The following is a 16372-nucleotide window of genomic DNA, read 5'->3' as shown; positions in this document are numbered from 1 at the left end:
TGTGTGGGAGCTTGCTTGTGCGCTAATTGGCTGCTGTGTTTCCTACATTACAACAATGACTACACTCCAAAAGTACTTCATTGGCTGTCAAGTGTTTTGCCTGTGGCAATGACTGGGTGGATTGGTTGCCGGACAGTTTTCTTGAGGGAGAAAGCAAGCCACTTATTTCAATTTCAAACCTGCTCTGTGATTTGTTCAGATGTGTGTCTGGTTGGTGATTCTTTGAATTAAGGGATAGTTATTTAAATAATTGCTTGTTTCCAAGGGGCGGTGGAGGGGGTGGGGATAGTTATCAGCTTGTGCTTTTATCTGGGGCCTTCACAACGAGGTGATCCAACTTTTAGTGTTGGCAAGGAAAGGATTTCAAAAACAACTATGTGAATAAAGTAATTCTAGTTGTAGTTTTAGCATTAAAGTTCTGAAGCAGTGCTTGTTGTGTATGAGGATCTCGCAAAGTGCAACTACTTATGTATGTGGGTGGTGAGTAGATGCAATTGAGGTTTGTGAGATAGTTGGGTTCCTCTGCACAGCTATTGAGTAAATATAGTGTGCGATGGAGACACAGAGACCAGAAAGTCACTTGGGGCCAATATATTCGGACTCAGTGACCCATGGATGGGGAGAAGAAAAAGTTAAGTTGGTTTGCTACTCACGATCACTATCCTGTAAACCCTGATGGAAAGTGTGTGTGCATGGACATTGGGTAAGGACAGCATTGGACATAGGTGTGAAGTTCCCAATTGTCCCACCAAATTGGTCAAATCCACCTCCTCAATGATCAAGTGTCCTGCTAAACCTCACCAGGCTGAAACATGAAGAATGATCACCTGGGCAGGGTATCAGGAGGGCAGGTTCCCAACAAACATCATGCCTTTCAGAGTGGAGGGTACAAAATGGAGGCAAGAAGATTTTGTGAGAATTCTCTAGTGGACACGTGAAGGGGTGCACCATACCAGATGTCTATCTCACTGCTTTCCTTTCTCTTTCTCCCTCAGATCCGTTACATTTCACAAACACAAGGGTTGCCAGCGGAGTATTTGTTAAGCGCAGGGACAAAGACAACACGGTTCTTCAACAGAGATCCAGATTCATCGTACCCACTATGGAGGCTTAAGGTGATTTGTTCTCTTTCAATTTTATAATGAGTGAGGAGGACCTGTGTGTGTGTGGTTTGTTTTGTTGGTTTTTTCCATTTATGTTCACTATTACACCTCTTTCCCCTCAACTGCAGCTCACTGCATCACGCACTCTTAACACGACAGCTTGGCCTGCCTCGTTTCGGCCTCTTCCAGCATTGGGCAGTCCATCCTCAGCTAATTACACAGCATAAACAGCATTCGGATGAGTCCCTTGCTCTGGCTTTCGGTCCCTCCCTCCCTGTGTGTGATTCACTGCCCTTCTCTTGGTGTTGGTGCCAATGCTGGGAGAAGAGACTCACTATAAGAGTTGTGCTCACCCTAGCACTGGCTGAAACCATTGCATTCTTTATGTGGCACGCATTCAGCTGTCACCCTGATCCTCTCAAACCTAAAGTGGACGGTGGGAGTGACTCGGCTGATGCACAGCTGCAATCCAGAGTGAGGCCTGGTGACTATCTTTATCCACCCGTACTTCCATCTTCCTGCTTCAGCCTTTAAGCTGCCTTCTCATGGCATGTATTAATGCACCAGTCTCTCTCCCCCCAACCCACCACTCCTGAAAGCACTAACTCCCACGAGGTTGTGGTCCCCTGGGTGCTAGTTGGCCCTGGGCATCTTGCCCAAGTGATAGTTCTTGTGTGACGCTAGATGGTGAGTGCTGCCTGGGCTATTTGACTGTGAGGGTGGCTCAGAGACATCGACCATGTACAGTAGACACCTCAAATCACTGGAGAAATACCACCAACGATGCCTCCGCAAGATCCTGCAAATCTCCTGGGGGGGACAGACGCACCAACGTTAGTGTTCTCGATCAGGCCAACATCCCCAGCATCGAAGCACTGACCACACTTGACCAGCTCCATTGGACGAGCCACATTGTTCGCATACCTGACACAAGACTCCCAAAGCAAGTGCTCTACTTGGAACTCCTACACAGCAAGCGAGCCCCAGGGGGGGAAGAGGAAACATTTCAAGGACACCCTCAAAGCTTCCCTGATAAAGTGCAACATCCCCACCAACACCTGGGAGTCACTGGCCAGAGACCGCCCCAAGTGGAGGAAAAGCATCCGGGAGGGCACTGAGCACCTTGAGTCTCGTCGCCGAGAGCATGCAGAAAGCAAGTGCAGGCAGCGGAAGGAGCGTGCGGCAAACCAGTCCCACCCACCCTTTCCTTCAACCACTGTCTGTCCCACCTGTGACAGAGACTGTAATTCCCATATTGGACTGTTCAGTCACCTGAGAACTCACTTTTAAAGTGGAAGCAAGTCTTCCTTGATTTTGAGGGAATGACTATGATGATGACTATATAGACCGAGCCTAAAATGTCCTCGCCAGTGTCTGAATGCATGCTCTTCCCAGCAAGGTCCACTCGATGGTAATCAGCAGCAATCACTATCCCCGCCCATCCCCATCCCATCCCATATCTAGCTTAGAGCCACTGAGGACAAATGTACCACCCCAACTGTTGCTCAGGCAACAATAAGCTTGGTCAGCCCAGATCAGGAATCGAACTTGGGAATGTCTGATCTGTGTAGGTCAGGAGCGGACCACATTTACTCACTGTGGAGTCATTGGAATGATGTAGAGTTTCCAGGCTCCTGTTATACATGTGCGTGGTCTGGTTTGGGTGTGGTTCACACTCTGGGTAACCTTGGCCCATTTCAGATTGGTTGGTAAGCAGTTCTGGTGCAGCTGGCTGCAGGGAGGCTTAACCTTGGTTGAGAATGCCCACAAGTTTCACTTGCATGTTGGCATAAATTTAGATTGTGGCACAGAGGTTGAATTTACAGGCAAACAGCTTGCCAGGGTATGAACTGCTAGCATCAGATTTTACTCCAGAAAGGATCTGGTTGAGAGGGGGAGGCCAGGGAATGGTTGTCTATAGGATGAAGAAGACAAGAGCAGGCAGCGGAAAGAACGTGCGGAAAACCAGTCCCATCCTCCCTTCCCCTCAGCGGCTGTCTGTCCCACCTGTGGCAGGGACTGTGGCTCTCGTATTGGACTGTTCAGCCACCTAAGGACTCATTCTAAGAGTGGAAGCAAGTCTTCCTCGATTCCGAGGGACTGCCTATGAGGCGATGGTTACTTGCAGCCCCATTTGCCATCATGGGTTCAAGCCCCACTCGAGAGACTTGAGCACATCGTCTCGGCTGATACTCTAGATGTTGGAGGTGATATTCTTCAGATAAGCTGAGGCCCCGTCTGCCCTCTTAGGTGGATGTAAAAGATCCCATGTCACTATTAGAAGAGCAGGGAAGCTCTCATGGTGTCCTGCCCAATGTTTATCCCTCGACCATATCACTAAATCAGATTATCTGGTCGTTATCACATCTTTGTTTTTTTGTGATCTTGCTGTTTGTAAATTGATTGTTGTGTTTCCCACATTACAGCAGTGACTACAGGCTCAATTTTTCCCAGTTATCTGCTGCTTTTTTTGGCCTAAATTAAAATATCCACCTTTCCCCAAAGTTTCTGCCCCACCGTAACTCAGTTAGTTACGATTTTTTAATGTTCATTTTTTTTTGCGATTCTGATGTCCACGGCAGTTTTTCAGATTTATGCAAGTTTGGCCAACTTACATTTTTCCTAGCTCAGCAAATGTGACCACTCCTAACAAACCTTCTGGGTGCTTAAGAAAAACCAGCGCACATTAAAAACTCGGTGCAGAAAGACGCCATTGTTTTTATGCAAAGTTTTGGAGGGGGTCAAGAAGACATTAAATATGCATCATGAAGCTTAATTTTTTTCAAATTTAAAACAGAGAAAATGGAAGTCCAGTGCAATTCGTTAATTTTGGATTTTTTTCAAAGTGCCACGCCACCACCAAACGTTTCCTCAGGGGCTCGGGGCTCGACTCCAAAAGAAACCCAGGGGAGGGGTGGGGGTTGTGGAAGCCGAACTGAAGGCATGAGAAACCTTACACTATGCAGCATCATCAAAAGCAGCCCGGATGGGGAGTGTTTTCCAAGCCCCTGTGTCCGGGCGAGGGAGCAATTCTGCTGGCCGACTCTCGAGCCCATTGAGGAGACGTTCGGTCGATGCTGTGGTGGTACTTTGAAAAAAATCTAAAATTAAAATAATTACATTAGACTTCGTTGCCCCAAATGTCCTCATTGAATGTCTAGCTTCCCATTCTAGGCAATCCTATTGCGCACGTGCAGATCAGGGTGTGGACCATACTAGGGCATTGACCTTGGGGGGAGAGAGAGAGGAGAGAAGCTTTAACTTTGTCCTGCTGTTTTGAACTTCTTGCAAAGATACAATTTAATCATGGGGGCAATACTGACAATGTCATACCTTGTGCAAGACTTCTGTATGATGGTGCTGCGGAGAAGACGATTGATTCGACGTCATCACATGAGGAACCTCAGAGCACGTAGGATGATGGGCAGGAGGCCTTACCCATATCGGGTATATCGAGACAGGTGTTTGTACCTGCACCTGAGTGATGCAGACTGTGCGAGAAGGTTGTGATTCTGCAAAGAAGTTGTAACCGAGTTCTGTGAGTTAGTAAAAGCAGACCTGCAACCTAAAAGTGTCAGGAGGACTGCTTTGTCAGTTGAAGTGAAGGTTACAGCTGCACTTTCATTCTATGCATCTGGATTGTTCCAGACCACGACTGGGGATGTGTGCGCCATTTAAGAACATACATAAGAACATAAGGAATAGGAACAGGAGTAGGCCATACGGCCCCTCGAGCCTGCTCTGCCATTGAATAAGATGGCTGATCTGATCATGGACTTAGCTCCACTTCCCCGCCCGCTTCCCATAACCCCTTATCCCCTTATCGTTTAAGAAACTGTCTATTTCTGTCTTAAATTTATTCAATGTCCCAGCTTCCACAGCTCTCTGAGGCAGTGAATTCCACAGATTTACAACCCTCTGAGAGAAGAAATGTCTTCTCATCTCAGTTTTAAATGGGCGGCCCCTTATTCTAAGATCATGCCCTCTAGTTCTAGTCTCCCCCATCAGTGGAAACATCCTCTCTGCATCCACCTTGTCAAGCCCCCTCATAATCTTATACATTTCGATAAGATCACCTCTCATTAATGAGTAGAGGTCCAACCTACTCAACCTTTCCTCATAAGACAACCCCCTCATCCCCGGAATCAACCTAGTGAACCTCCTCTGAACTGCCTCCAAAGCAAGTATATCCTTTCGTAACTTCACACGCTCGCACTTAACTTAACTTTAATAAAAAATATTCTTGCATCAAACTTCAAAGTTTTCACTTAAGATCACTTACAAACTTTAAGATCACTTACGAACTTTTAAACTTGTAAATTTACATAACTTACAAAAAACCTTTTAATTTGAGAACAGTTACAACTGTAACAACAATACTAATAACAACAACAACAGCAGCAAAGAAAGGCTGCACCCATCTCTCCTCCATCTTATTCTAAGACCGCCCGCTGCGCTTGGTCTTGGTGACTCCACCCCTGCCCGCAGGCAGTGGCGCAGCGTTTCTCGGGTATTCTTTCGAACATCTCTGGTAATGCGCACTTCTTGATGGGGGGGCGTGGGCAGGTGGTAATGTGGAAGGCCCGGCTTGGGCCTCTTCAGAGACTGTTTGGGGATTGGAGTGGGAGTGGCAGTTGATTCTGTCACAATGGACGCGGGGTCTGGGCATGTTACCTTATTGAAGCAGCTATCTCCGACATTCACTCCCTCATGTGCCCGGACAGTGTTCCCATTTCTCATGAGAGTGTTGTTACTTCTCCCGACAGTCCCTATACTTCATCACCCACCCCACCGATGGTGCCCAGGAGTGATCGGGTAAGGTCAATGCTCTCCACACTCATTGCCATCATCTGAACCACATCTGTTAGATCCTGCACCTCAGGAGAGCGTGGTCGAGCTCTCCTTCCCCTCCTCACCCTGGGTGTGGCTCGCTGCACCCCACTGGGACCCACAACCTGGGACGGTGAGTAACCATGGAATTTCCCTACACTCGTACCACTCAAGAAAGGGCCTGGCACCTCAATGGGCAGAACTTGCACCTCCTCCAGAGTGAGTACAACAGTGGGGGCTTCATCCTCCCCTTCCCCTCCCCCTCCCCTCCTCCTCACTCTCCCCTTCCCCTCCCCCTCCCCCTCCCCTCCCCCTCACTCTCACCCTCACTCTCACCCTCATCCTCACCCTCATGGTCTAGAAGGTGCGATTGGAAGATGTTCTCGTCTTCAGGCTGATCCACGTCTGAATCTTCAGCATCAGCTTCAGCTCGTCAGGGTTGGCCTCACGTTCTGCAAAATATAACAGAACAGACAAATGGTTAGCAGCAGAGGAGGGGCAGGGTGGGTGACATGAGTAGGCTCACAGCGCAGGCAGCAGGCTGATTTGAAGGACCACGATGAATGATAGCACATTACATCAACCGAAGCGTAGCTGACGGAGACATCCCCATGAACCGAAGCATGGCTAGCCCTCGCAGTACTGAACATTTAGCAAAGCCAGACTGTGGAATTTGCAGGCCTTACCCTCTCCCTCAAGTGTGGGCCCAACTTGTGCAGTGGTGGTTGCTTTTCTCCAGGGAGGACCCATCAAAGCAGCGACCCTGTCTTCCTAAAGGGTGTCAGTGGGTGCAGATTTGCCAGGCCTCCTCCTGTTCGAGTTCTTTCCCTTTTGTTGTGTGCCACCTTCCTCTGCAAAGATGAAAATACAACCTTTTAGAGAGGGTGTATTTCTGCTGGGTGGGACATAGACAGATGGTCACAGTTACAATTGCAATTCCAGTGAATAAATGAAAATATTACTTACACTAACTACTTGACCAAGATCCTGCCACTTCTTTTTGCACTGGCCTCTAGACCTCGGGGTGGTCACCACTGCGCAATAATCTTCTGCAACTTGGTTCCAGTGTTTCTTCATTTCTTTTGGTGGAACTTTTATGTGACCTCTGCTGGTGTCCAGCTCGTGTCATCTGCCCTCAATCACAGTAACCGGTACCTCCACATCGTCCTGTGAGAAATTCTTGGTCCTTGCACCACGTTGTATCTTGTATTGCAGCTCCGATTTTTCCAATGAGAATTAAAGTTCTCACACACAACTGGCTCTTTAAAAATGGCTGAATGCAGACCGGGAGCTGTACTGGGCATGCGTGCCCTTAGGAATCACGTCAATAACGTCATTTTATTTTTTCGCGCATGGGCAGAAGTGGGGGGGCATTGTTTTTTCAGCGCAGACAGCAGGCTTCACCCCACCCCACGCCCCCACTCCCACCCCCAAAGCTAAAGGACAGGCTGCGTGGTGCCAATTTCAAAAAATAGAACGGGGAAACTTACTAGTTATTTTTTTGGAGTAGTCAGGGCCAAAAGAAACGGGCGTAACTCTGGCAATACGGCAAAAAACATTATTGGGGAAAATTGAGCCCATCATTTTTAAAAGTAGATAATTGGTTGTAAAGCACTTTGGAACGTCCTGAGGTTGTGAAAGGCGCGAAATAAATGCAAGTCTTTCTTTGTTTCTTTCTTCGAATGATACTCAGCTCTCCTGTCGAGTTGATCACTCATTTCTCGGTTTAGATCATGTGATTTACTTTGCCGAATCTCGCTCTACAATGCAGCAAAGTGCGATTCAACAGGTCTGCAATCTAGCGCCATCTTTCTGATGGTATAAATCTCATTCCTCCACTTGCCGTGCCGCTGTGCAGGGACAAGCTGTGCTGCCAGGCCAGGAAACACATTATTCTGCTTTAGAATTACAGGAAAGGATGAAAATAAAAATCAGCTGTCCCAATAATATTTTATTTGACAGCTGGTGCGTCCCAGCACTTAAACAAACATGCGCCACTTTGGGGTCTCGTGTCTGAGCGAACCTCCTCGCACAGCACATGTGTTGGCCATTCTGAGAGACTCCGCGGTTGGGTTTAAAGGGAACTTGTCCAAACCCTTGGGCAAGCAAGAATGAACACGGGGCAGCGGCTGATGGAGAAAGAGCGACAACATGCAGATGCTGTTCAACGACTTGAGCCCCTTGTGTAGCTGCCACTTCCTTGACATCCGAGAACCTCCGAGATTGATGGGCAGGCTGCAGGCCAGGCCAGGCCAGGCCAGGCCAGTCTTACAAGTGTGGAGAGAAGGTGGGGAGATGTTGGTAGGTGTACCCAGAGCAGTTAGTCAGGAGCTGCACTCCTGAGGCAACGCCTTGTGCCAGAAACACAACTATAGCAGGGCTCCGGGGGACCAAATTGCCTCAATGCTCTCTGCACCGCATTAAATGCTGAGCTAAAAACATGTTCTTGTTAAAATTACAGACGGCGGAAGATCACGAGACAGAGATGGGGATCAAGTCGAAGGAGGCAAGAAAGTACATTTTTAACTGTTTGGATGATATGGCACAGGTACGATTGTCTTTCTTGGACAGCTTGCTCCCTTGCTGGGTTACAATCTACAGGAACCGGCTGCCTCCCAGTACTTCACGACGGGGCTATTTGTACGTCTGAGCCCTGGTGGGGAATGGCGGCCGGGTACTTGAACACAGCGGGGCTGGAGCATCAGAGCGAACTGTCCTCACACCGCTTCCACAGGCGCACACACACCCACACACACACACACACAAACACACAGACAAACAGACAAAAACACACACACACACACACACACACACACACACACCCAGACAAACAGACAAAAACACACACACACACACACCCACACATACGCGCACACACACACACACACCCAGACAAACAGACAAAAACACACACACCCACACACACACACACACACACACACACACACCCAGACAAACAGACAAAAACACACACACACACACACACCCACACACACATTCACACACACACCCGACAAACAGACAAAAACACACACACACACACACACCCAGACAAACAGACAAAAACACACACACACACACACCCACACACACATTCACACACACACCCGACAAACAGACAAAAACACACACACACACACACACACACACACGCACATTCACACACACACACCCAGACAAACAGACAAAAACACACACACACACACACACACCCACACACACGCACATTCACACACACACACCCAGACAAACAGACAAAAACACACACACACACACACACACACACACCCAGACAAACAGACAAAAACACACACACACCCACACACCCACACACACGCACATTCACACACACACACCCAGACAAACAGACAAACACACACACACACACCCAGACAAAAACACACACACACACCCACACACACAGATTCACACACACACCCAGACAAACACACACACACACACACACACATACACACACAGATTCACACACACACACCCAGACAAACAGACAAAAACACACACACACACCCACACACACACACCCACACACACACTCTCACACACACACCCACACACACACTCACACACAGATTCACACACACACACCCAGACAGACAAAAACACACACGCACACCCACACACACACACACACACACAGATTCACACACACACACCCAGACAAACAAACAAAAACACACACACACACCCACACACACACACCCACACACACACTCTCACACACACACCCACACACACACTCTCACACCCACACCCACACACACACACACACACACAGATTCACACACACACACCCAGACAGACAAAAATACACACGCACACCCACACCCACACCCACACACACACACACACACACACACGCACATTCACGCACACACACTCACCCAAACACATACATATTCACACACACACACCCACACAAACAGACAAAAGCACACATACACACTCACGCACACGCACTTACGCACACACACTCACCCACACACACACATATTCACACACACACACCCACGCAAACAGACAAAAACACTCACACACACACACACACATACACACACCCACACACACACTCACGCACACACTCACCCACACACACACAAACACACAAAAACTCACGCACACACACTCACGCACACACACAGATTCACACTCGCGCACACACACACCCACACACACAAACACACACGCACTCACTCACGCACGCACGCTCACGCAACACACAGATTCACGCGGGCACACACATACAGACGTCAGACGTACATACACAGTCACACACAAAAACACACACCAACACACACATACGCGCACAAACATACACACACACTCAGACGCACACACGCACTCACTAGAACAACCCTGACCGTTTTTTATTTCCCTGGAACTTTCCAACCCAGAGAGCCTGAAATAAATGGTAGTCCTACCTCAGCACAGACTGAACCTGTGAGCTGTATGAGCTGAAGGATATCCTTATTAGGCGGGAAATTGTGTTAGGGAAATTGATGGGATTGAAGGCCGATAAATCCCCGGGGCCTGATAGTCTGCATCCCAGAGTACTTAAGGAAGTGGCCATAGAAATAGTGGATGCATTGGTGATCATTTTCCAACAGTCTTATCGACTCTGGATCAGTTCTGGAGGGTAGCCAATGTAACACCACTTTTTAAAAAGGGAGGGAGAGAGAAAGTGGGTAATTATAGACCGATTAGCCTGACATCAGTAGTGGGGAAAATGTTGGAATCAATCATTAAGGATGAAATAGCAGCGCATTTGGAAAGCAGTGACAGGATCGGTCCAAATCAGCATGGATTTATGAAAGGGAAATCATGCTTGACAAATCTTCTGGAATTTTTTGAGGATGTAACTAGTAGAGTGGACAAGGGCAAACCAGTGGATGTGGTGTATTTGGTCAAAAGGCTTTTGACAAGGTCCCACACAAGAGATTGGTGTGCAAAATCAAAGCACATGGTATTGGGGGTAATGTGCTGATGTGGATAGAGAACTGGTTGGCTGACAGGAAGCAGAGAGTCAGGATAAACGGGTCCTTTTCAGAATGGCAGGCAGTGACTAGTGGAGTGCCGCAGGGCTCAGTGCTGGGACCCCAGCTCTTTACAATATTCATCAATGATTTAGATGAAAGAATTGAGTGTAATATCTCCAATTTTGCAGATGACACTAAACTGGGTGGCGGTGTGAGCTGTGAGGGGGACGCTAAGAGGCTGCAGGGTGACTTGGACAGGTTAGGTGAGTGGGCAAATGCATGGCAGATGCAATATAATGTGGATAAATGTGAGGTTATCCACTTTGGGGGCAAAAACGCAAAGACAGAATATTATCTGAATGGCGGCAGATTAGGAAAAGGGGAGGTGCAACGAGACCTGGGTGTCATGGTTCATCAGTCATTGAAAGTTGGCATACAGGTACAGCAGGCGGTGAAGAAGGCAAATGGTATGTTGGCCTTCATAGCTAGGGGATTTGAGTATAGGAGCAGGGAGGTCTTACTGCAGTTGTACAGGGCCTTGGTGAGGCCTCACCTGGAATATTGTGTTCAGTTTTGGTCTCCTAATCTGAGGAAGGACGATCTTGCTATTGAAAGAGTGCAGCGAAGGTTCACCAGACTGATTGCCGGGATGGCTGGACTGACATATGAGAAGCGACTGGATCAACTGGGCCTTTATACATTGGAGTTTAGAAGAATGAGAGGGGATCTCATAGAAACATATAAGATTCTGACGGGACGGGAAAGGTTAGATGTGGGTAGAATGTTCCCAATGATGGGGAAGTCCAGAACCAGGAGATACAATCTTAGGATAAGTGATAGGCCATTTAGGACTGAGATGAGGAGAAACTTCTTCACTCAGAGAGTTGTTAGCCTCTCTGCCGCAGAGAGTTGTTGATGCCAGTTCATTGGGTATATTCAAGAGGGAATTAGTTTTGGACCTTACGGCTAAGGGGATCAAGGGGTATGGAGAGAAAGCAGGAAAGGGGTACTGAGGGAATGATCAGCCATGATTTTATTGAATGGTGGTGCCGAATGGCCTACTCCTACACCTATTTTCTATGTTTCTATGCATGGCCCAGTGCCTGAGCTCACTGAGGCAAATGAAGCCACGAACAGGATTGTCAACTACAACCCGTCCTTTCTCCCTGGACTGAAAATAGAAACACATCAGAAAGGCTGGCTGCATTTGGACTTCTAGAACACTCTCTTATATTTCTGTACCTCGTCTGTGCTGAGATGGTGTGGGTCAGATACTTCAGTTTTTATCTAAAACGTGGGGAATTATTCGATTGAAGTCTTTGTTGAAGTGCATTTTGCTAAATTGAGACCAGTGAAAGGCTTTTCAGGTCCCTGGGATGCCTGTGCCTTACTGCAAGTCCCTGAATCTCCCATACCACCAGGTGGATTCCTAATATATTAGCATGGATAGATGATTGGCTAACTAACAGAGAACAAAGAGTCGGGATAAACGGGTAATTTTCAGGGATCAGTGCTGGGGCCTCAACTATTTACAGTATATATTAATTACAATATTTTTTGGATGAAAGGACTGAGTGTAATGTAGCCAAATTTGCTGACACAAAGATTGGTGGGAAAGCAAGTTGTGAGGAGGACGCAAAGAATCTGCAAAGGGATATAGTCAGGCTAAGTGAGTAGGCAAAAATTTGGCAGATGGGGTGTAATGTGGGAAAATGTGAGGTTATCCACATTGGTAGGAAAAATAAAAAAGCAAATTATTATCTAAATGGGGAGAGATTACAAAATGCTGTAGTACAGAGGGATCTGGGGGTCCTTGTACATGAAACACAAAAAGTTAGCATGCAGGTACAGCAAGTAATTCGGAAGACAAATGGAATGTTGGCCTTTATTGCAAGGGGGATAGAGTATAAACGCAGAGAAGTCCTGCTACAACTGTAGAGGGTATTGGTGAGGCCACATCTGGAGTTTTGGTCTCCTTATTTAAGGAAGAATTTCTTCTCTCAGAGGGTCATGAATCTTTGGAATTCTCTGCCCCAGAGAGCTGTGGAAGCTGGGTCATTGAATATTTTTAAGCTGGAGATAGACAGATTTTTGAGCGATAAGGGAGTCAAGGGTTATGGGGAGCTGGCAGGGAAGTGAAGTTGAGGCCAAGATCAGATCAGCCATGATCTTATTGAATGGCGGAGCAGGCTCGAGGGGCCGAATGGCTGACTCCTGCTCCTATTTCTTATGTTCGTATGTAACACACCAGTCTGCAAAGTGCGAGGGTCCCACCCCCAGCTGAGTTCCCAATCACAGCCTTATTCCAGGGCAGACACCCCTGGCCCAATCTTTCCCCAGCTACAGTTATTAAAATGTTTGGCTGATCATCAGGGGTGTTTGATTTTTATTACTCGACTCCCTCATTTGACCCCCTCTCTTCCCTGAAGGCTTACATGGTCTTCAGAATCTCCACCAGTACCTTGCACAACAAGCCATTCCTCATAAAGGAACGCAGGCCATGATTGTAAGCAGGCCGTTGGAAATAACTGCCGGCACCGACCCTGCCCTTACCTGACGCTCATGTGTGAAACCATTCTCCAGTAGCTTTTTGTGCTATACATCATGATGTAGATGTGAATATATGGGGTATGATTAAGAAGTTTGCAGATGATACTAAAATCGGCTGTGTGATTGATAATGAAGAAGAAAGCTGCGGACTGCAGGAAGATATCAGTCAACTGGTCAGGTGGGCAGAACAGAGGCAAATGGAAGTTAATCCAGAGAAGTGTGAAATAATGCATTTCGTGAGGGCTAACAAGCAACTGGTATACACAAAATGGTAGGATACTGAGAAGTGTAGAGGAACAAAGGGACCTTGGAGTGCATGTCTACTGATCCCTGAAAGTAGCAGAGCAGGAGGGTTATGCTTGAACTGTATAAAACACTTGTTAGGTCACAACTGGTGTACTGCGTGCAGTTCTGGTCACCGCTTAACAGGAAGGACGTGATTGCACTGGAGATGGTACAGAAGAGATTTAAGAGAATGTTGCCGGGAGTGGAGAATCTAAGCTATGAGGACAGATTAGATAAGAACATAGAACATAAGAAATAGGAGCAGGAGTAGGCCATATGGCCCCTCGAGCCTGTTCCACCATTTAATACGATCATGGCTGATCCGATCATGGACTCAGCTCCACTTCCCTGCCCGCTTCCCATAACCCCTTATTCCCTTATCGGTTAAGAAACTGTCTATCTCTGTCTTAAATTTATTCAATGTCCCAGCTTCCACAGCTCTCTGAGGCAGCGAATTTCACCGATTTATAACCCTCTGAGAGAAGAAATTCCTCCTCATCTAAGTTTTAAATGGGTGGTCCCTTATTCTAGATTAAGACTCCTAGTTCTAGTCTCCCCCATCAGTGGAAACATCCTCTCTGTATCCACCCTGTCAAGCCCCCTTATAATCTTATACGTTTCGATAAGATCACCTCTCAATCTTCTGAATTCCAATGAATAGAGGCCCAACCTACTCAACCTTTCCTCATAAGATAACCCCCTCATCCCCGGAATCAACCTAGTGAACCTTCTCTGAACTGCCTCCAAAGCAAGTATATCCTTTCGTAAATATGGAAATCAAAACTGAATGCAGTATTCCAGGTGTGGTCTCACTAATACCCTGTATAACTGTAGCAAGATTTCCCTGCTTTTATACTCCATCCCCTTTGCAATAAAGGCCAAGATTCCAGTGGGCTGGATTTGTTTTCATTGGAACAGAGGAGGCTGAGGGATGACCTCATTGAGGTGTATAAAATTATAAAGGGGCCTAGATATAGTGGATAGAAAGGGTCTATTTTCCTTTGCAGAAGGGTCAACAACCAGGGGGCATACATTTAAAGTAAGTGGTAGGAGGTTTAGAGGGGATTTGAGGGGAAATTTCTTCACCCAGAGGGTGGTGGGGGTCTGGAACTCGCTGCCTGAAAGGGTGGTAGAGGCAGAAACCCTCACCACATTTAAAAAGTACTTGGATGTGCACCTGAAGTGCTGTAACCTACAGGGTTATGGACCTAGAGCTGGAAAGTGGGATTAGGCTGGATAGCCTCTTGTTAGCCGGCACGGACACAATGGGCCGAAATGGCTCCTTCCGTGCTGTAAACTATGATTCTAGTTATGAGTCATTGGATAGTGGTTAGGAGCGGGTATGGTGGTGCATTTATTTGTCGGTGTGTTTATAATGGGCCATCGTTTGCTGAGAGAGGGCATCTAACGGTGTCTGCCGTTAATTAGACTTGTCCTGGCACATTTAGGTTTTTAAAGTTTTTGCGTGGCAAGTTGCTGGGAGTGTGAGCTGATACCGTCGCGAGGGAAATCGGGAATCTGGGACCTGAGTGATCAGGGCAAGTAAATGTATATCTCCTTAACCAATCAGATTGAAGGATTGTGAAATTAACAGTGCAAGGGTGAGAAGGAGGGTGAATTCGAGTGGATGCATTCAATGTCAAATCAAGTGCAGAAAGGGAAATAAAACGAGGCAAGAAAGGTGGATTAAGAATGAGAGAAATAAAGAGAGACAGAAGGGAAAAGTTTAAAAAAATTAAAATGTTATATTTTGCACTTTTAAAATCGGCAACAATTAATATCTAAAAGAATGGTTTCCCCACTTGTGATAGCTTATTTTTGGTGTTGGAGAAGTTAATTGGCAGTAATTAACATTTATCACATCGTTAAAATGTTATGTAGTCTTGAAATGACAAGACGTAACTTTCCGTGGTGGGTTTAGTTGGTATCCACCACACAGACACAGCAACCTCACACCATTCAATGCATGTCGATGGTGAGTCAGACAGCGAGAGGCTGTTTTCGGGGAATTGATGGTGGAGCAGCACAGACAACATTTGCGCATCCGCGTTTAATCGCGCATTGGCCCCTCGCCTGAAGTTGCTGCACCGTTTACGCATAAATAACAAGTGAGCACCATTCGCCTGACCGTTACTTTAACTGCAAACTCTGGGCCGTTATATATATACATACATATATCTACAGGTAGGCATGGATGTAAGTGCAAGTTGTTGTTTTATAGATATATATAATACATATAGATAGGCATAGATAGAGCTATATATATATAGATATATATGTAAAGATATACATAGATAGAGCTATATATAAAACAACAACTTGCATTTACATCCATATCTACCGGTAGATATATGTATGATAGATAGAGCTATATATATATAAAGATAGATAGAGAAATAGATAGATAATAGATAGATGATGATAGATATTTATAGATGGATGATAGATATGTATGGATAATAGATAGGTGATAGATGTGTAGAGATAAATATACTGCCTCGCTGCAGACATGAGGATGAAAAATGGGCAGCTGGTGTTGTGCTCGGGCCCCCATGGAACTGTACTGCAGCAAGAGTTTGAGCACTGTGGTGAACACTAAGAGAGAAAAGC

At 46.7% G+C, this 16372-nt stretch overlaps 1 protein-coding gene across 5 annotated transcripts in view; it reads left to right on the top strand.

Moving 5' to 3' along the window:
* Nucleotides 1-16372, top strand: part of hipk2 (homeodomain interacting protein kinase 2) — a 331427-nt gene that overhangs the window by 271874 nt on the left and 43181 nt on the right. For all 5 annotated transcript variants that reach the window (XM_070900688.1, XM_070900687.1, XM_070900685.1 and 2 more), the window contains exons 4-5: nucleotides 996-1115; nucleotides 8395-8481. In XM_070900688.1, the coding sequence (XP_070756789.1) occupies nucleotides 996-1115; nucleotides 8395-8481 (207 nt within the window). The remainder of the gene's footprint in view (nucleotides 1-995; nucleotides 1116-8394; nucleotides 8482-16372) is intronic.

Source organism: Pristiophorus japonicus, chromosome 15, assembly GCF_044704955.1.
Source record: "Pristiophorus japonicus isolate sPriJap1 chromosome 15, sPriJap1.hap1, whole genome shotgun sequence".
NCBI lineage: Eukaryota > Metazoa > Chordata > Chondrichthyes > Pristiophoridae > Pristiophorus > Pristiophorus japonicus.
Note: the sequence above shows the minus strand (reverse complement) of the source record. Positions and strands in the feature narration are given on the sequence as shown.